This window comes from Dendroctonus ponderosae, unplaced genomic scaffold (genome assembly GCF_020466585.1).
Source record: "Dendroctonus ponderosae isolate FM_Combo_2020 unplaced genomic scaffold, Dpon_F_20191213v2 Dpon_F_20191213_1, whole genome shotgun sequence".
NCBI classification, from domain to species: Eukaryota; Metazoa; Arthropoda; class Insecta; order Coleoptera; family Curculionidae; genus Dendroctonus; species Dendroctonus ponderosae.
The window spans coordinates 55290696-55307798 of NW_026017110.1; the positions used below are offsets into that span (position 1 = coordinate 55290696).

Consider the following 17103-nt stretch of genomic DNA (forward strand, 5'->3'; position numbering starts at 1 on the left):
AAAGTGCGGGAACAACAAAGAAAACATTCCATTAAAAGGAACTTTCTTAATCGAACTAAACGAAAATTGTGAACTAAAAATTAGAAACAATATTTTACGAAATCTCGGAAATGTCGTGCAGAAATATGAAAACATTGCTCTACCAAAAACAGACTTTATTAATTTCACACGAGAAGACCCAGAAGAATTCAAACCTTTAACATTGGACAATTTAGACTTGAACGAAATAAGTGCAGTTAGAAGTGCTTTAGAAATAAGCAAACAAAAAATTAATTTATCTGAAACAGAATTAATAACATTTCAACATATTGACGGATGGTCAATCTTAATTTACATCATTCTAATACTAATAATTTTGTTTGTTGCATATAAGTTTTATAGAAAAAGGTGCAGCAAGCCAGACGACCCGAAACCAATCATCAGAGAAAGAACACCAAATTCTGAGGCCAACCCCAGAATTTTGCTCTAAGGGTGGAGGAGTTATATATTCCTACACAGTGATGCCCCAGTATAGAACTACGAGATCAGCACACCCATGACACTATGCTGAGTTAACTTTATTAGAGATAGGAGAATAATATAAATAGTAGTGCCAACCGGCGGACATAGTCTTTATTCAATTAACTGTCGTGTACGAACATAGTTTTGTAATAAAGTCCGTAATCTAAGAAATTGTTTTTTTTTTAAGTCTTCGCGCTCGGCAAAGCATGAAATTAGATAAAAGGACTACGAATAATTTATCAAGCGAAATTCGAAAAAAACCCACGAAAATGGTGTTCGGAATTAACTAGGTTTCTATTGCGTGCACATAATAAAATAATAGGGTCCAACCAAACACCTCCTAAAAATAAAGTAGGAATATAAATACCGCGTTGGGATTACTCTTGATAATGAATCGCCTTAAATCGGAAAGCTTGGATACCTACGTAAAGAGAAGTGCCATAAAAGAAAAATTATAAATGATGCAAATTATATTACATGCAATGACAAATTATATGAAAAGGCAATACATTTTTAAATCCACTACTGACTGTTTGACTACAGTTACTGAATAGACCAACTAAAAAGCTAAATAGTTTTTTTTTAAATATAAATGGAAAAATAATTAAGGGCCACTTTCCGATATTACCATATACGGAGCATATCTAAAATTAATAGTCGAATTTTTTCGGAAAATTTTGCTCTTGCATTTGTTGCCCAGCAAATTTTTAAAACGTGATTTGAAGAATGATTTTATGAAAGAAAGCAACAATATGCACACAAGTCTTCCTTTCTCCAACTATATTTTTTCAACTATTATATTGTGCAAGTCCAAGTTCCTGATGCTGTTAATTACATTATAAAGCTAACATTATCGTGCATCCCAAATTAAGATGAACTACACAGCGAAATAGCCTAAGCAGTCATACCCCCATCACATTGCTTCAATGAACTTGTTAATAATGTTCGTAAATTCCAGAATTTCTACAGAACACAGAAAATGATTTACTAGAACAAAGGCAACATGAGCCTAAAAAGATATAAAGTATTCGTATACAGTTTTACAACCATTTGCAATACCCAATTACGTAAACTCCGCAAGGTAACATTTTTCCTAAATTGAGCTAACTTTTTTTTTAATTCTGAAAATATATGTTTAGTGATGAAATAACCATGATTTTCTGGAACGCATCATGTAGGTATGGAAATAGTTGGAGAGTTTAGCGATAAAATGCTTGACCTCATTCCTAAAATGGATATGCTGAAATCTCAAATGCCATGCTGATATTTTAGGGTGTACAAATTTCACTACTCAAAATTAGTATTGATTATATAAGGCTTGTTTTCTCATGTATCTGGGAAATGCCAAATATCTCTGAACTGAAATATAATATTCTGGTTGATGTTATTGATAATTTTCAGTGGTTCCTCTTTTGACTGATACAATATTCGACATACTTATTTTAATAAGTATTTTATTTTTGGCAAATGTGTAGTTAGCGTGACTCTAGTTATGACTTTTTCCGAGTCGTCAGATATACTTTAAACTTAACGACCTCCCCATTTAACCAACTTTCTGTATCGTTTCGATTGGAAAACACTACATACCAAAAAACGCGCTAGACGGAAAAGTTTGCAGCTAGTTACTTATTTAAAGGTAGTCCTAAAATCCCGGAAGGCCAGTAACATTCAAAAATATATCCAACGGCAATTTTAAAAGCGCAAACCAAAAAAAACGAAAATAAACGAAACAATATTAGTAAGAAAACCGTATCCGCATTTCATCACCTTTCCAAATTATGCAATTAGTCAAAAGTATGTATGTACTTATAAACTTCTAAATTTATTAATGTACTCACCTGTTTGTTTCAGATTGAAAACGGACTCCCGTAAAATTAAGCGATTTGTTTGGTATGGATATATTGAGCATACCCACCATATTCGCTAATTCCACATAATTTATTGTTCCATATAACAAAGATGAATCCTCCGGATAAAATGTTTTGCATCTGAAAACATGAGAAATTGGTTGCATTTTCGAACACTAGCAACATGAAGTTTTTTATATTTTATTAAAACGTTTCGCCATAAATCGCGATGATTTGCTAAATAAGTTTAGAATTTCACGGCATAGAAATTTAAACTCTTTTGAAGTTTGTCGAAACAATAATATGTCAAACACAGTCCGATCAGCAGATGATATTGAAGAATTATTTCACTTAATAATGAACTAATACTTTGCTAGGAGTCAAAATTAGTGCGCGAAATTGATAAATAATTTTCACAAATTAAGTGTTAGTTAAGTGACACAAACGTTTTTTTTTGTTAGATTTTGGTTACATACTTACGTTACGTTGTGGATTTCATTAGTGCCATTATAAGATAATTGGCCAACAAATAAATGTTTTTCCTGATAGTTCGGTGTTTTCAATTTATACAAAACATCAAAAGATTTTTCCAGTAGTTTAAAGTTGGCGTTATTGTGAAATTCCTTTTCATTCCACTCTATTATAGCATTCCCAGAAAGATTGTGCTTGTTTTCCAGGGAAACCTAAAGCATAGATATAATCAAGTGGCTACAAGAAGCTTGAAAAATGGGTAGAAATTTGCAACTTTCAACTTGCTATGATTTTTCTCGCTAAGGATGAAATATATATGATATAAGATATGGCGAATTGTAAATAAAACCATTACCTCTCCAAATAGACCGAATTTTTTCACAGGTTCGCTACTTTTGTATCTAAGCAAATAATCAATAAAGCTGAGTCCTGTCCCATAAACCAATTTCCCAAATACACTGTGAGTGTCTTTTGCGTTATTAGGAATGTTAATGTGGCCTTCAAGACTAATGTTATTTTTCGCCGGAAGTCTAAATAAAACATTGGCACCCGCTCTAAAACAGAAAACATTAATCCGAGATTCTCTTCAATTGCGAATTCAGTGGGAAATGATGTATTTTAACTTACTGCCACAATCTATCAATTATCAGGTCACAACCGGTATTTAATTCACTAAAATCCTTTCCAATATTTTTGTAATATAATGCCACTTGGGATGAACTCGCGTATAAAGGATTCTGGTAATTCCCCTTTGCTTTCAATAGCATATCCTCCAAATATAACCACGTCATCTCTACATCTGCACTTCCGTTAACTTTTGTAAGGATAAAATAACCCTCGAGCTTGTTCAAAATTTTTTCATCTCTGTAATGGAACAATCGTATTATTAAAATTTAAATAAAGAAGACCAAAACTACACGTGTAGTGTAATGTTTCCTACATAATAGAAACATATGTTTTTACATAGAGTTCAGATAAAACAGCTAAACATTTTTGAAAAATAACGAAGAATTTTGCAAACTGGGATGCTGCAATAAATTAACACGTTTTCATTAACCAATCGCAATATAATTAGTCTACTACTCAGCGTTTCAAAATAAAAGACAACAAAATAATTAAAGGGAGTTGCACATAACATCCACAATTTAGTTTGAATATGGGCTGCATCAGTATACTCGAGAAAACTTTAAATAATGTAATTTGCAAATAATTAGACATTGTGCGATTATGCCCGGAAGAAAATCCAAAATCGTTCACTGTATTTCTGGTATATTGTTCGGATCAACAAAAATAAATACAATAAGTAACAATTAATAGAATTTTTTTTAATCATTAAAATCGTTTGTTGAAATAACCTGCCTGCTGTTAAAATACGAAAAACAATTGAAACAACGGAAAAAACATGATAATTTTTAATGCAAAATTCCAATCACTGTATGTGATTATATCGTTAACACATCAATTGAAGGTTTCAATTGTAATAATTTTGGTATGCAGTCATCATTTGCATGAAATCGTATGAAAACTAAGCATTTCGGCTATTCCTAATGGAGCCCATTCATATGTGTATACCTCCATGAAATAATTCAGAACTGCTGCAGTTGACCTAATTATTACCTAACAAATATTTTACATAGTTAAAAGGTACGTCGTTAGAACAAAAAGCACACACAAACATTTATACTCATTTTAGTTTTGCAAATTTCAATACAAGGTTATGATAGGGCATTAAATTTTAATTATTTTATGTATTATTTGATTCAGTTTTCTAATTTTGGATAATATTCCTTAAGACGTTAATTGGCTCAATTAGAAAAAGAATGGATTTTATACTTATTATGATAATAAAAACATTTGACAAAAAATCATATAGAATATTTAGTCATAAGAAAATCTGCCGCGTACCGACATTTAAGGAGATCATTTCTATTTTACACATATTAGCTGAATGTATTCTAAAACAATCAGTGACCAAACCATCTACGTGTTGCTTTGTGCAGCGTACGCCAAAAAATTAGACAATTTCAACAGCTGAAAAAGCTAAAATTGCAACAACAGAAACATAGTTTCTCCTGCAACAAAGTGAAACATGATAAGCCAAAGGATATAGCATTAAATTCAACACAATTTATCACCCTAAAATAAACGTCAAACAAATTTTATTTATTACGAGCTACAGGTATCATTTTAAAGTTGTCATTTGGTGGTCTCTAGGTAGAAATAAATCAAGCTTTTATGCGGTAAACAAACCCCGTTCCAATAATAATGGCCTGTCCGAAAATCATTAAGCAAATAGCCACAAAAATAACCTTTTTTATCGATTTTATGAAAAGCGTTATAAGGTTACCGAACTTTTCGATTATTTTTTTTATATGAAAACCATAGTTTCGGACTTTCCATATCATTACCAAAATCATAAGTTGACTGAAAGTTTTAACTAATAGTTTAAGTCCGAAGAAGGAACTAATTTGTAAATTGCTTGAAAAAGAAACATACAACAAACAAAACATTTTATTTAAAAAGTACTTCGTATATCAAATAGATTAACGGGAAAATTGAATTCACATAGTGTCCAACGTCCAACTAGTATTATTAAGCATTACCTACCTAACGTTCAAAAGTCATATTTAGTTTAATAATGCTTATATATGTGCGAAAAGACGAGTTGAATGTGTAGTATTATAAATTAAACCGATTAAAAATTTAAAAACATTTATAACATTGCGTTGGGGTTTATAAACGAGGTCAAATATAACAATTAAAAATCAAGTCTTAAATGCCTTTATTCTTCGATAAAAGCAATTCAATTATTCCGAAAGTTTTCAATAAAATATATTAGGGTGTCTTAAATAATTACTTGCGTATTAAAAGATACAAAGCTCGATTTATCTGAAGTGAGATTGATTTTGCATAAAAATTCGCAGTTTTGCACAATGGAATTCCAAACGCGGTTTAATTCTCTTTCCGGTCTTAAACAATACCAAAATGAAGGAAAATTAATTGAAATCTAAACGAAATTGGTAGTTAAAATTCATAAGAACATTTATCTTCAATTGTTATCAAATGGAAAAATAATTAAAAATTTGCATACGCGCCACGGATATGGAAATATCATTTCAATAGCGCAAAGTGAAATAGTAGCAATGTTTGCTTTGTTGATGGAAGTGATTAAAAATATTTTTGAACGTTCTTTCGAATTTTTTCTCCGCAGCTTTGTTCGATTGCCAACATAATTTCTCTTAGTATGACAAATTAATATTTTACATCAGTTACAAGAAGTCACGCGCCTTCTTACCTGTAGGTTAAACCGAATCTGGGATGCTCCAGTTGGGGAATATTCGATTGACATTCAATGTCCAAGTGCATAATATCTGTTGCTGAATTAGCCACTGCATGAAGCAGAAACGTCTGGTCAGGATTGGGTGGATCAACCTATAAAAAAAATGAATATTTTAAAAGCAAATGAACCGTACAATTAAACTAGAATAAACTAATAATAATTTTACAGATTTTACAGAAGGAAAGTTCCCTGATTTGATTACCTTGAAACGTATTTCCCAGTTTAGTTTATCGTTCGCTTTTGCATTGCCGCTAAAATGGGTCAATCTATTGGAATAACTGAGAGATCCAACTAATCCATAGCCATTTAGAGTTGTTTCAATATTGTATTGAAAAGTCGAAGGAACACTATTAGCTTGCGGGATAAGAGTGATTAAAACTTGTAGTGGTAAACTTCCTATAAGATCTACGTTTCCATTTATTCCAAATACTTCATCTCTAAGTAATAAAGTTCCATTAAGCTCAAGCCTATTTGGAGCCGGAGTCAAAACCTTACAATTTACATTTAGTGGAAATCTGAAAAGTAAAGTAAATGCGCTGATTAAAATATACGAAACAATGACAATTTTTCGTTTGGTCATTGGGTTTGGGCACGTAATAATCACATAAGCCAACTTAACTTCCTAAATAACTTTCAAAAAGCACTAAACCGCAAATCGCATGACCTTATTAAATAACGAATAGACCACTTTTTAGCAGACAAGCTGAATTGCAATCAGTGTCACAGCACAGTCCGTATAAAAAGCTCGAGCCAAATATAAAGATTCTAATCTTTCCAACTAACTGAACGCTCATAATGGAATTTTAGCTCAAACAAATTTCCAGCTCGGCTTTGCTTTAATATTTTTTAAGTAGTTAAATTTTACCTGTGGGAATTTCAATCAAGTTTTTACACCAGAGAATAACTGTAAATGTTCAACAAAAAAATTTCTTAAATACTTACATGTTTTCATTAAATTTAATTAACGAATTGCTAATTAGGACATTATTTTCAAACGTTGAATTCACCTCTGCTTCGATAGGATTAAGGTGGAGGTATGCCGACAAAGTTGTTTTATCTTCCATCGCCATGAAATCTACACCTGCCTTAGTATTTTCAAGTCCCGTAAATGGAGTTTCGAGTTCTAATATGGTCCTAAACTCCCTTGGAGCTTTGAAGAGCCAAGAAGTTCTAAAATATACCTGCAAACATCGGGCTTGTATTCGATCGGATAATTTATAGACGAATAAATTTCGAACATATGACAGAAACTTAGAAAAACAGTTTCTTCAAGATGGATTGCTTTCATACGTTCCTTCTACTTTTTATCAGTTGGAAAAATAGATAGATTCTTGTTTGTAAGAGTATATTTAGTATGTCCATTGATATAGTACGCTCGATCAGATGGTATTTTTAAAATTACTAATCTCCAATGCAGAATTCATTAAGTTCAGTCATTTAAATGTAGATTATTAATTTAATTTAGATGTCTATCCGATGTTGAAATATGAACATAAAAAATATCTTTTTGTATTTTAAATTTGCTTAAAAATTGGTTTAATAAAATATCTTACAAAAAACTGTAAATATCCGTTTGCAAGTATTGCTTTCTTTATTTTTCAAATCGAATATCGAAATATTGAAGTATCGCGTATCACTGATATCTATTGCGGCCCTGAAGTAACATTTTTTCAAACCAGATCATATTATCTCAAGATCAAAAACAGATATATTTAATTCTTGGCTACTTCGATTGCATAGAACATTTTAGTTGAGTGTCAGCTTTATGATATTGAGGGTACAGCGAACATTTATTCATCTGGTGTTTGCGATTCTAATTCGCAGCAAAAATGTATTCGAAAGCGAGAGTCCAATCAAAATAAATATGTATTTGTCAATATATTATTTTTACATATAAATTTCTATATTCGGTATGGATTAAACCTTGCAGTATCAGTCGTTGTCGTCCTGGCTTTACGTCTTGCGTCCTCCTTTTGCTTCTGGTATGCCTTTACTTGCCTAAGCGAATACTTGCTTTTGGCAATTGTTACAATCTTCTGTCTATTAGTACCAAACAGCATGGCATGCTCATCTCTGCTAATGCTGGCAGCCATTCCAGGCCTGGTTAACCGTTCCATAATTTCTTGCTGTTCTATTCGGAGAGTATTTTGAAGCTTCTTGCTCAAAACGGGGTCTCCTTTGACAACTCGATCGAACAAAGGAGAACTTCTTGCTGCCGCCAACAATGACTTGACATCCAGTAGTCTCAAATATCATCCAGAGCTAAATACACTAATGAGTGGCATAAGTTGATACATCTTGAGGTAGTTCGCAGTAAAACGTTTCGGTAAATAATGATCTTTACGTATTCTTATGGAGTATTTATATCGAATTGTGTCCAACGGAGAGGAAAATCATTGATGCGGAAACGTGAAAAATTGCCACGTTCACAGATTTTCTGATGACGAAAGCATCATTACAGGTGCTTTTCCACAATTGCTGAATAAATCATTACACGAAAATACTACTAACTGTAATTAATTTTGTCCAATCTGGGAGCTATTTGATTTTGTATAAACGTGTCAGTGAGCGTCAATGTCAGTCAGTCAGGCAAAAAATAATATATTGACAAATAAATATAATAATATTTTTTGCGAAAATTAATTGATGTTTGCTACTTAACAACATTTCACAGATATGGCGTAAAATATATTTTGGAATGTTAATAAATTATAGACTTTGCTACCGCTTTTATATGGGCTTCTTTCATTTTAGTTCTTTGATTTTATCAGTAATTCAAATAGAGCAAATTGACGAGATGTTAACTATATCAAACTTAAAGTGTCGTAATTTAAAAAATCGTTATTATATCAGAAAATTGTTTGAAAGTGTTTGTTTCCCGGAAATTGTCTTTTGCGCGTTCGGTCCAAGTTGTATGTTGGCTATAATAATAATATGCTAGTAAATAAAAATATGCTTTCAGATCAATGTAGCGCTAAGGATTGTTATAAACCAGTAATTTAAAAAAATACCCTTATTTTGGCTTTATTAATAGCTTTTTAAAAACCTTTCATTTTCCGTGTTTGTTAAATTTTCCTTCTTTACTTGATTAACTCAACTTCTTTATGTGGTTTGGGTCATCGAAACTTCAAAATCAATTTCAACAGAAATTATCCATGAGTGCTTCTTTGAAATTCTAAGCTGAAACTTACCTCAGACTTAAGTTTTTCTGGAACCTTGAGCCGAACCTCAAAATAGTTGTCTGAAGAGTCCGTTAATTTGGTAAGGCTGAGCTGGGATTGCGGCAATTTGAATAGTGGAGTTATTGCGTGAAACTCTGAAGTTAGTCCTAACCAGCCACCATCAGTCTAAAATCAAACGTTTTGTCGACATCGAAAGATTTCAAATAATAAAAAAACAACACGTCAGCTAATTTAGAAGTTCTATATGGTTGGGATGAATTCGGGACACTTCAGCTTAGTAAAGGGTTTTTTTGAGGATGTATTTATTAGGCAATATAAACCCCGTTAGTAGACCTATTAAGCTCGATCGAAACTATGAGCATCAGAAAGCGCTGTACAATACTTACAATATTCATAAAATACAACAATAAGGCAAACTGAATGGATTTAACCTTTTAAAAGAAAAAATATAATAAATACATTTGTTAACGCTGAGAAGATAAGAGTGCCTCTTACGCAGTAAATTATATTGCCTGTGTTCGTTCAGCATCTCTTTGAGTTCTGCTTATTAAAATTGTTCTTACGATCTTCACAACAAAATCAATGGGATCTAATATAGGTACCAATTGCATTTCAACGTTTGATATTTATTACCCACAGTCGGATTAGGTACATATACAGAAAAGTTCTACTCTAACCTTTTCAGCTAAACATCATCTGCCATAAAACATAGCCCCATCGAAATTGTTAAAATTTGTAACATTAACCTTAGGTTCCAAAGGCACTCTATTTGAAATATGTAAGCCGAAACCGTTCACCTGCCTGACACCAAAAGTTGCAAATATAAAAAGCAAATAAAGATTATTCAAGATATGGGCATTACATTGAATTCTTATTGATCCCGTATTGTGAACCCAAGCGTATGCTGTTTCTTTTTCAATGCAACATTCAAAGAAACTCTATAGGTTAAAAGAAGGTTTATTAACAAGGTGAGTCAGCTTGTATTGAGAGGCTTGTCATATATATTAAAATTTCGACATAACATTTTGGAAATGGCCAGTATAGAAAATAATTTCCGAATAAACGTTTCTAACTTTTTCCAAGTTCTACAAGCCAAAAGCAGGCAAAACCAACAAACGCGCGGCTTATACGCAATATAACGGTAGAAAGAATGAAGAATGTAATGGCAGCGTAAGATAAATTTATATTCGATCAACCAAAAATGCACGACTTTGAAGAGAGGCGAACAGAATCTAAAGCGCGCTCTAAGTGGGAAACTAGCATTTGAAACATCGATCGCAACTTTTCGAAAGCGTCGTATATAAGAAACCAACACATGCAATTAACAATTCAGAATTAAATTTTAATTCAGTATCGGCCAAAATAGGATTGTCGAACGTCTTTATGACAGAGCAGAAAAAAATGTACCGGGTTTAATTGCAATAAAATAAACGTATTCATAACAAATCTTTTAACTTTCAATAAATATTTTATTTATGCTATCAAACTCCTTTACACAAACTAGCGACAAATTACATGGAACATTTTTGGTTCGCATTACTTATTATATTTGCTTTTAAGTGTGTGCAGAAATATGCAATATTGGTGCAATCTCAATTCATTTGCATGCGACATTTTCTCCTTAAGCATCCTACGAGATAAATGTATATGGATTCCCAAAGCGCACAATGAAAACTTCCAATGACCAAGAAGCCAAAACATTGCAACCAAAGGTATTCCAATACTGTTAAAGAAAATAGGTAGCAAAATCATAATGAAATATATTCTGTAGAATCATATATTCAGAGCGAGTCAAAATCAATTAAAATAATGTCCTCCTGTTCTCTAATATGTTAACTATATTCGAAAATGACCAACAATTAACCAACAGTATGGGTAAAACAGAAATTCAGTTTATAATAAATGAAATATGGAATATCTTCACAAGTTGACTTGAGTGTCTAGTTAGAAACTGATATTTTCATCTTACAAGCAAAAACTTAGGGAGACAATTTTTGTATTTTAATAATTCAAAATGAACGAAGAATATAAAAACTGCAAATCGGATAACTAGCTTTTTATCGATGACATTAATATACGTCTCCATAAACTTGCACAATAAATTAGAACTTAGAAAGTTTTGAGAGCAAAGAAACTGGAACGGCGGTGTAGTGAACAATGTCATCTCTGGCAGGCAATCGAACCAGAGCTGCGGTAAAGTAGGGTCTTTAGGGAGCCATAATATAACCACTCAACTGTCTGGAGTGATAACTAACAACAGTTGAATAAAATATTTTAGGTCTCGAAATCCCTCCAAAAGGCGGATTTCCGGATTTAAATTGAAAAAGACAGTTTGATTTTGTGTTCTAAAATACAAAGAAAATGTTCGGGAAAATATTTTCTGAACCTATTGAAAAGCTGCTATCTAACTTTTTCTATATGAATGATGAATTAATTCACAACTTAGTATTTAATGGATTTTACCGGCAAGTCCTTTTTACGACGTTTCCTCCCTATATTAACACACTGTATAATAAAGCTATTCAATTTAAAAGTCAAAGCGTTTATTTAATTTCTTACTTCCGTGGTGGCATCCAGAGATATATCACTCCTATTTGTTGTGAATAATAGCTTGGTGCGATAAAAATTCTCCTCGGTTTCAAAAGCCCCAAACAATTTCAACTTTGGAAAAGCTTTAAAGGGCGTATTTACGTCTAGCGTAACGTTATAGTTTCTATCGCTAATATCTCGCCGGTCTACGTTATATTCCACCAAAATACCAGTCTGAAAAATATACTCATCATAATTAAACAAGCTAATTAATAATTTCTTTTATAAAATTAAATCTTCATTATTAAAGAATCTTAAAATGATTATTGACTGATTAAAAAAACATGTTTTCGAGCTACAAGCATGCTTGCTGCAACTGACAAATCTCACGAACAAACCATGTTTGGCTTTATTTATAAGAGCTATTTAAAATACCTGGAAAGTCCAATTTGAATTCAACTATGAAAATTACTAAGCACAATTATTATATTACACTTCGGATTAATGCTGTTATCAATTATGCGAAATCATTGCCAATCAATTGCTTGTGCTATTAGAAAATCAATTTTCCAAATCTATCCAAAATTGTTGTTTTCGCTGCTGTCTTGCTATTAATCAGTTTCATAACTTTTATCTAGTTAAACTATTTAAATGCGATTATAGTAACTTGGAGAACTATCTTGAGTTCGCTTTTAAACCATGTCATTTATATATACACCCTCTAGGTATTCAAATGTATATTTAAAAAATAATATTATATGACCAATAGATATAACCACATGAAACTTACCGTTATCGGTGTGGAATCATTTTTATAACCCAATCCAAGATTGAACATATAATGACTGTTCTGCACAAATTGTAGTTTAAAATCCGAGTGAATGCTATTAAAAGTTTTATATGGAGTAATAATTCGTAAAGTATTGGCCATGGACAGAACATCCTGAAAAAAAAACGCAATCTCCTGAAAATTTCTGGAAATCCAAACGTATCAAATATATAATGGAATTTTTACTGGAGTATGTCGAGGAAGCCAAACATAACCAAGCTTTTGAGAAGCCTGACTTGAATTCTCAACTATCCAGAAAACATTTTCAATATTATTTTATCCTGAGTGAATGCTCGAATTTATAGCAGCTCGGTTAAGTTGGGAATTGCAGTACAATTACTTGAACTATAAGAAAATGTTGTTCGGGAATTTAATTGTTGAAACACTTTAAAGTCAATTCATTGAGCGAAAAAAACAAGAACTTAGTTTATTGAACAAAAGAAAGTTTCAAATCTCTTGTACTTTAAAAAACATTTGTGGTCTAGTGGTGAGTTATCCGCTCTAAAAAATTGTATATCGTTTGCATTTCCGTTTTCTCAATCTGTACCTATTTAAGCTTTGAGAAGTGACCTAATAAATGCTTCATTATTATGGTAAAAGTTGGAATTCATGCAGTATATAAAACTGGTGAGTTTTGCGGCCTTTCAGACCATCGTGGAAGATAATTTCATCCCGACATTTCGCAAGAGCTAGTGACTACATCCTCCGAGTTGCTTCGCAAGAAAGCTAAAACTGGACTGTAGGTTTTCGAGCGAAAGATCGTCAAAGCCTAATAATTTTGATAGTGCCAATGTATCTTTGCCTAAAAGGTCTGACTCCGGTGATGAGTCGTGCCCTTGTAATAAAGTATTTATTTGAGCACATAAATAAATATAAATTGCCAAGAGACCATTCTTACGAAAATATCAACGAAGAATCGATTTGTTTAGAGATATTTTTTAATACGGTATTACAGATAATCATCCCAGTATATCACATTTTAGAGCGGGGTTTTAAATTTTATTCAATTGAAAATATACCGTATGGAATACTGAATGGGTGGATAGAGACTATTAGATCCTGAGGTAAACATCCGATTTTTGTTAAAATCGAAAAAATCGTCGACTTTAGGCTCGGCTCGGACACAAATATCAACTGGAAAAGCGTGACGACCATCACTTTTTTTTAATGGAAATCTCTGGTTTGTATTTCAAATTTTTTAACGACATTTAATTGCCGAAGTAATCGTATTATTATTTTGGTCAGTTACATAACAAGCGACTATTATATAATGTTATTGAATATATATAAAGTTACTATATATAAAGCGACTATTATACTATGTTATTGAAAAATTTTAAACTAAATATCTGTATTTTTTTAGTTAAGCTTCAAATTAATGTCGTGTAGAATGTAATACTTTTATTAATTTACTGAAATGTAAATTTACTTGAAATTAAATTGCTTTTGTTACAATATGTAATGAAACACAAAGGTTTCCAACAAAATAAAGCGAGGACGATAGCATCATTCGATTATCATTTACCCTGTATATTTGTATTCGATCAAGAATCGTTCACTCTATATTGACTTTATGATCATACTCAGAAATGAAATTTAAAGAAAAACAGGAACTCAATTTTTTCAGCTTTTACTTCAAAATGTGAGACGTTTTAAAAATATTTTTAGTTAACACATTTGTCTGAAATTTTTATTTGTATGAATGCAGATTTATCTTACATATATTACATAAAATACTTTCTTCAATAAAATGGAGGCAATCAAAAATTGTTTTACATCTCCCTTTAAAAAAAATATTTAAATATCTACACTCGTGTAACACGACACTAAAAACTGGCTCTAACTATTCGAAAAATTTGGCTTCAATTACCATCTTTTATAATAGAATGATAGGAACACATTTTCAAATTTTAATTTTAATTTTAAACGATAGACAATTTTCGCAAAGAACCGATCCATGGAAATTTATACATAATAAATTTTAGCTCGTTGAAACGACTGTGTATTAATTGACTGCAATAACGATATACATTTTATGGGACTCTAATATAACGGGTAGGTACTCTGTGTGATAAATTATTCAGACTAGAATAAAATAATTATTACTGCGAGCAGTGTAACCACATTCTTACTTCAATCATTGAAGTACATTCCGAAAATTTTCAGAATTGAATGGATATTATTCAAATGTAGATGACTTTAAAATACATTGGTTAAAAACGCAGTTGTGGGTTATTCATTTTTTTCGTATACGATCCAATTCAACAATAAATAAATGAAATACTTACGATATATTGAAATTCATCAAATATAGTGGCTGCTCCATGTGGCAGAAGAACTTTTGATTGGAGTACATAAACTGGACCCTTTTGGTCTATTTCCAGTTGACCTTTGATTGTAGGATATATAATTGCGTCTACTTCAATTAAACCTTCGAAACTCAGGAAATCGTCATCTTTGTCACTGTTGCGGTGACTAACTTTGGAATAATATACGTCTCTAACATTAATTCCCAATTCCTTTAATGGTTTTGGTTTCGGTTTTCCTATTAATTTCACACCCAACTACAAAAAAATAATTAGATTGTCAGCGAGTTGCTAATTGCCTTCCAAAACTGTAAATCATATCAACATCTCGAATTTATTAAGAAATAGAGCAGTTTTCGCAACGTTTGACTATCAATTTTAATGTCAGCCATTACGAAAGAAGAAACTCAAAAGAATCCTGGAAGTAGATTATTAGAGGAGAACATATCTATAAGAAATATAATGGTTCGCTTTATTTTCTTACTTTAGTAAGTTTAATTCAGAGATGTAGTTTTCCGAATGTGGATTGTGATAAGTATGATTTATAATGAACACCAAGCTAACTTGGATTGGGACTAAATAGAAGACTAGACAAGGCCCTGAATAAGAAAAGCGGATTATAATATTACCGATCACTTTAGGAAAAAAATTTTAAAATTTTTTATGTTTTCCAATTTACCAAATTCTGGGTATAAATGGAAAAGTATTAACTTTAAATACCGTTATTTTAATTTACAGACCATTTCGATAGTTATAACGAAAAGTTTAGAATTATTCACAATGTTAAATTTATTCAGCACAAGATTGATCTACTCAGCAGATTCGAGCACACCTCTTAATGCCTAAAATTCTATAGGTAGATTAGCGCTAAGCTGATTTACATTTTAGCACAGATTTTATTTAATTTAGGGAGCACTTGCATGTGTTAACTTCCCCGTCAGACGTGACATAAGGGTGTAATATTTGCTTAATATAGAGAGAAAGTTTTAAACCTAGAGCAAACAGACTAAGGGAAATCTATTAAGAAAATTTCGTTAGAACACTGCCTTGGGAAAAGTATTTCCGCACACATAGACGGCTCATGAATTTATACGAGAGGATGTTGGATTTCCTGCGACATGACAAAACTTCATTCTTTGAAATAATCGATAAGTGCAGTATCTATTTCGAAAATATTATTCAAGTCAGAAGCTTAATGGGATATATAGCCAAGGTGCTTTTAATGTTATACGTACTTGGTTACCTGTTTAATATTAACATAATGCATGTTTTGATTTCATGAAACATTTACCTTATATCGAGATAGCTGCAAAGATGTCTCGAAGTCTAAGCCTTTTTTGAATATAAGCTTGGCTACCAAGCCGTTCTCCTCGAAATCCTTGATGGGAGTGTATATCTTGTATGTGTATTGGAAGTCAATGATATTAACATAATGCGCTATCCCGGAAAATCCCAACAAAAGAGAATTCCAGCCTATTCGGAAATCTGCCTAAAAAGTAAATTTAATAGTTGTTTTTTGTTCACTAAAGTCTAAGGGAAACGATTGAGACGTTAGATACTATTCTCAACATCAACGGGTTTCTACTGAGCGATGGTAACTTGTATAGGGGCGTAGTAAATTGTAATGAAAGTAATCATTTCTGTAACACAGCTTTTTCACTCAAAAAATTTACTAAGTTTTACAGACACAAGGTACGTCGGGAGGAAATGAACATATTTTAAGAATATGGTTTAGGAAGTCAAAGCAAGCAACATATTCCGATACAATTTAGTAGCATCAAAGTATATCTTAAATAAATGAAAATTTAATTTTATATACAGGGCGTCCCAAATTTGTTGGTCAAGAAGGATAGGGCCAACAGAAAACCTGAAAGTAAGACGAGTACTTCGTACAAACAAAAATTCCGATCTGGCTTCCTTGTGCAATTATGCGTCTTAAATGTGACAAATTAAAATTTGTTTTTTATTGACATCGTTTATTAGCTGTTTTTGTGGAATTTTTGAAGCAAAAGCAGCTCATAGATACCCGTTTTTTTTAATTGGAAATTTTTGCGAAATCTTGTTATTATACAGGTACGGTCAAAATTTACTTTTATAA

At 31.8% G+C, this 17103-nt stretch overlaps 1 protein-coding gene across 1 annotated transcript in view; it reads right to left on the minus strand.

The window, feature by feature from the left end:
- LOC109537874 (apolipophorins) overlaps positions 1 to 17103 on the minus strand; it is a 126854-nt gene that overhangs the window by 49148 nt on the left and 60603 nt on the right. The window contains exons 22-33 of the mRNA XM_019904796.2: positions 16297 to 16494; positions 14988 to 15263; positions 12661 to 12813; positions 11901 to 12104; positions 9351 to 9506; positions 7102 to 7340; positions 6362 to 6674; positions 6115 to 6251; positions 3447 to 3683; positions 3175 to 3373; positions 2829 to 3031; positions 2340 to 2489 (exon numbers count right to left, since the gene is read on the minus strand). Coding sequence (XP_019760355.2) covers positions 2340 to 2489; positions 2829 to 3031; positions 3175 to 3373; positions 3447 to 3683; positions 6115 to 6251; positions 6362 to 6674; positions 7102 to 7340; positions 9351 to 9506; positions 11901 to 12104; positions 12661 to 12813; positions 14988 to 15263; positions 16297 to 16494 — 2465 coding nt within the window. The remainder of the gene's footprint in view (positions 1 to 2339; positions 2490 to 2828; positions 3032 to 3174; positions 3374 to 3446; positions 3684 to 6114; positions 6252 to 6361; positions 6675 to 7101; positions 7341 to 9350; positions 9507 to 11900; positions 12105 to 12660; positions 12814 to 14987; positions 15264 to 16296; positions 16495 to 17103) is intronic.